Source organism: Cyprinodon variegatus, unplaced genomic scaffold (genome assembly GCF_000732505.1).
Source record: "Cyprinodon variegatus isolate N-32 unplaced genomic scaffold, C_variegatus-1.0 Scaffold144, whole genome shotgun sequence".
In the NCBI taxonomy this organism is placed as follows: Eukaryota; Metazoa; Chordata; class Actinopteri; order Cyprinodontiformes; family Cyprinodontidae; genus Cyprinodon; species Cyprinodon variegatus.
In genome coordinates, this window is record NW_015150597.1 from 1,100,826 (window position 1) to 1,105,956 (window position 5,131).

At 34.4% G+C, this 5,131-nt stretch overlaps 1 protein-coding gene across 1 annotated transcript in view; it reads right to left on the reverse strand.

The window, feature by feature from the left end:
- Positions 1 to 469: 469 nt before the first annotated feature.
- LOC107086181 (RNA-binding motif, single-stranded-interacting protein 3) overlaps positions 470 to 5,131 on the reverse strand; it is a 272,957-nt gene continuing 268,295 nt past the window's right edge. Inside the window, exons 13-14 of the mRNA XM_015376965.1 lie at positions 4,693 to 4,814; positions 470 to 1,581 (exon numbers count right to left, since the gene is read on the reverse strand). Of these exons, the coding sequence (XP_015232451.1) occupies positions 1,578 to 1,581; positions 4,693 to 4,814 (126 nt within the window). The 3' untranslated portion in view covers positions 470 to 1,577. The remainder of the gene's footprint in view (positions 1,582 to 4,692; positions 4,815 to 5,131) is intronic.

Here is a 5,131-nt window from a genome sequence, read left to right on the forward strand (position 1 = left end):
TGACAGCCATGAAAAATGATCCTTAATCAGAAGAAAAGAACATGTTGAGAGGGATTGTAGGACTGGTCCGGCCATTAAGGTAGAAAAAAACCCAAAAAACAAAGGAAGCAAACAAATGACAACGACTGCAACAACAACACCTGCATCAACAACATTAATATCAACAACTTCAACATTAACAACAAGAAAATCAAACTTAAAAATGAAAAAGAAAAAAAAAACACAACCAAAACTCTGGTTCAGAGTGTCTCTTCATCTTTGGTATAAAAATGGCCATCAGTGGGCTGCATTTGATCCACAACTAGGAAAAACTACAGAAATTGTCAACAATTTCCTCTATTGCTTTTGCACTGATTGGTTCCAAACATAAGCTCCTACTGAATCTACTGTTTTATTTCACTGCCAGAATTTATGAGATTTTTTTTAGCACTTTTTTGTTTTCCATTTTATGTTTTTTTTTTATTTTTTATTTTTTGCAGTGTGACAAGCAAAGCGGGCTAAAAACATCTTTAAGCTCATAAAAAAGGTAAAATGTGGCCGATAAAAAGCACTAATGTCATCAACAGCGGCATGTAAAATGATGAGAATAAAAAAAAAAAACAAGTTCAGCATTTGCAACAGGCTGCATCCACTGTGCAGCGTATCTTCTTATGTTTTCTATTTTTCCTCATTGTGTAAAATCTCTTCAACGCGTCACCCTCCCACCCCATCCCGACAACAGACATTTTGTTTAATTCTGACACTTAATTACCTCTGACATAATAATTATCAAAGTTTTCTTCTAATGAAGAAAAGAAACAAAAGGCTTTTCTCTATTAAATCTGTACAGCTTATGTGATAGATTCTTTTTTTCTCTCTTTAGAGTAACTCATTCAGCATTTTGAACCCCTCCCCATTAGAGGTTCGTGAGACCATTTGCTTTTTTTAACCTTCCCAACGAGACGTCAGATTTTAACTCTGTAAAAAGTTTCTGGCGCCCTTCAAATTAAGGCCATGAAGATTCAAGAAAGAAGAAGAAACAAAAAACATTTTTGAAATACATCTAGAAAACTAATATTTAACACTAGAACATAAAAAAGACTGAAAAGAAGTTGTAGCTTAATATCTGAGGAAGACAATCTCTGTGTGTATCTCAAACGTTGACTCCCCCTTTCTAATTACAAAATAAACTTCATCACCTACCAGCGCATTCAACCTTTTTTCTTTTTATTTTTTATCTTTTAATTTTTTTTTTGTATTTTCTATTTTTTTAATAGTTGAGAATTTTCTTTGAGAAACTTTTCAAGCTTCAGCCCAGCCCTTTAGGCAGGTTCCATTCCCAGACTAAAACAATTTACTTCTTTGCACTGTGCCCAGTAATTTCCCCGACACCCCCCCTTTCCTCAGCACTCTTCGCCTTTGTCGTGATTTTTTATTTTTTTTCCTTTTAGACCAGGTAGGAAATGAAAAAAAAAAAGTGTCTCTTTTTTGGTGCCTGGGCAATCTGGAAGTAATCTCTTTCTTTTCCTCACATTCACAGTGCAGCCACCCTCTGTCTCAAGGCAACGCTGTCACAGGAACATTCGCTCAGGCCGTTGCTATCTGATAAAAAGAAGAGAAAGCAGAGAGAGGGGTTGGTGGAATTAAAAAATATTTTATATGAATGAGAGCAACTGAGATGACAGCTGACAAAACACAAATAATTAAAATCCCCCACCTGCTAAAAAAAGACACCAGCAGTCTGGAATAATCTGAATATTGTCTAAATAGTTCATTTTAGAATCCCCATGAAATCCCCGTTCTGTTCAGGAACACATTTATCACGGAGAAATACCTGCCAGTGATGGCAATGATTGCTTTTCTTGTTCTTTTAGGCGAGGGAATAAGCACCCTACACTTTTATTGGCACCTTGGTAAAGATATGTGAAAAGCCTTGAAATACATGCGTCTTTCATTGGGAGAACATTGTCTCACAATCCGAAAAAAAAAAAAACATCAAAAAACATCCTTTATATCAAGAATAAAAAAAGAGAAGATTCCTGCTCTAATCTGGGTCAGACTGTGACAACTGAGCACATAAAAATAGATTAAAAAAAACCCAGCAACAATTCTACTACTACTAATATTACTAAAAATAATACCATAACCCCAACCCAACCTATAAGAATAAATAACTATTTCAGTGTATGCATTACCTTATATTTAAGATTTTTTAAATTAAAATCTCAGCAATCTCAGTTTTACTTTTAAGTAATTTTTTGTAAAATAAAACAGCTTATCACTATTTTTTATTTGTATGCATAGATCTTTAATTTGTAATCCATGACTTCCTGTTTTTCTGAATATAATGTAGCTGAGAAGCTTTAATCATCACACCAACTTAAATAGAAATAAAGTTAAGTTTATATGTATTGATCCCTAGAAATATACAAACTGATACAAGAGAATAGCCTCTAACTGTTATTTTCTTTATATATATCTTAAAATTATGCCACATAAAACAATAATGTAAAGCCTTCACATATATATATATATTTTGTTTATGAGAGAATGTGAAAACTCTAAATTCAAATAATACGTTCTGATCCGACTTTTTTCCCCCCACAATATTTTATGGAAATAATCTGACTAGAGTGGAAAGCAAGAGGCGCAAAACAAGTGAGCTGAACAAAATTATTTGGGTTAATTAGCCCATTAAGTCTTGATCTCAACTGTTTTCTGAAGAGGCCAGTTAGAGCATGAATTCATAATGAATAAATGCTTTGAAAAAGAGACTAAAGCTTTTTTCCCACTATCAGCAGCTGTAGGCATTTCCTAGCATCTTTCTTGCTCTCTGAATAACAATGACAGGCAGATAACCCACAACACAAAGAAAGTCTACATGAAGAGAGCTAATTGTATTTTATACACTTTATTTTTCACTGTTTAACTGCATCTAACATAAATGATTTATATAGATAAATTTAGGCTGAAAGTTTCAAATATAGAGGCTAAAGTAAAGATATTGGCTTTAATAAGTTGAAGCATAAACTACAAATTTTTTTATAATTAAAGAGCTGAGAAGTTTCAATCAAACTGGTTTGCTGCCTAACTTGGAAGCAGCTTTTAATCAGTCAATATTTTAATCTCTCATGGAATTAGCAATAAATTCTGATAGGTTATAATAAAAAAATAGATAAATTGAGCCCAACATAGTTATATGAGGGAGATTTTATGGAAAATTATGTGCTTTCACATATTGAGACTATCTTTGCTTTGCCTTTGATGTAGCCACTCTGAATAAGTCAGGTTTTATAGGATGAAAGGTGTAAAATTCAACCAGACTTAATAGACAGAAGTCTACTGCTGAACCACATGTTACTATTGCATCAAAATCCCCTTCTTGTTACAGTTTTATTGGTAGTGATGATTATAAGATTTGAAAATGAATCTGTATTTTACTAAAGACTGATCAGACAACCAATAATCATAAAGTAGGGCAACCTGTTAATTAGCATTCAGTGTGCTGATGTGAGGGAATCGTCATGCAGATAACACAGGGTAGTCTGAGATGAAATAATGCTGTTGTGTCAACATTATTATGATTTGCTGCTGCATCAACTCTGTAGCAGTGAAGCATTTGAGAGGTAGACATGGCATAACTCATGTAGCAGCATGTTGACAAGCAACAACAGATTCAGTTGCTGTTTGGTTTATCTGGTGGACCTATTTTAAAAGTTGCGTTGTCTAACCGTCAGGGAGATAATGCTGAGCTTTATTTCCCAATGGTTTTGTGTTTTCTGCTGGTACTGAAACAACAGAGATCATATATATGATGTCTGAAAGGGCTTAAGGAGGATTGTTCTGGAAGCTTGGTATGAGCTTGCTTTATTGATTAGAAAATTAGTGTTGCTGTGTTTCGAGATTATTGACTTCAATAATTTGACTGGGTCTGATGTACAATGAAATGTTTAAGTTGCTTAAGGTTTTACCATCAGATAAGAAAAAGATTCAACTCTGAGGCCAAAAGGTTTTAGACTTAGCTGCTTATCTGTCCAAAAGGGTTTTGGCAGAATCATGTTTTTTTTTGGTTTTGTTTTTTTATTTGCTTCCAATGGCACTGGAATTTTAAACTAACTGAATAAAATCACGAAAAAGAGGACAACCCCTTTAATTCTTTATATTTATTACAAATCAACAAATGGTTAAAACTTTGACATGACTTGAGGTTTTAAAATGAAAAATATCCCAAACATACAGTCAGTCAAACACTTAATGGATCATTCTCAGATTAACCTTATTGGGTAAGTCTGATGGAAATATTAGTGGAAATATAGGTAAGCTGGTTAAAATCTGTAGCCTGTGATGGATTGGCAGCCAGTCCAGGCCTTATGGTAGAAGATGGATAGATGATTACAAAAGGTTTTTTTTTTTTTTACAAAAAACCCAAACCTCATATAAATTCAAACCTGTTCACTTAATTTATTTTTGCATTGCATCCTCGTCTACCCTTGAACTTAAAAGCGTTAAAGAAAACACTAAAAGCTAAAGAAATATTTGACTTTTATGCCGATGTTGGGTCAGATCTGTTCAGGAGAATTCAAACTCATCCAATAATAACAGTTCAATGGCAGCAATGGGAAAAGTTTAACACTGATGATACACCTCACAGTATGAGGACCTAGGCTTTAAAGGTCGAGGATATTCATCCTCTTCAGTGTGTGATGCACTTACTTGGACTGGTATGAGTAAGCAGGAACATGATCGGCACTGTCCACCTGGATCTGTTGCTGCTGACCAGCCACCTCCTGTGATGAAGGAGCCACCGTCTGAGGTGAGGCATCGGTCACCACTCCCTGGAAGAGACACAAAGAGGAATTGTCTTGGCTTAAATTACTGTATGAACACTGTTTGACAGTAGCAGGGAAAACCTCTGCTATGCATTATTCTATATGTGTCCAGAGAACATTTTTACAAGTTTGTCAAGAGTTTAAGTCACAGAAAAAATCAAAAACATGGATATAATTATGAGTCTTGGAATTTTCCATCTGTTTCTCTGGATACCTCTTATAGGCAGCTTTAGGACCTGGTCTGCATTATAAGCTGTAGGATAAAGTGAATTATTATTCCTGGAATTTACCAGTACTTTAAACCCAAACATTTGGGTGATGTG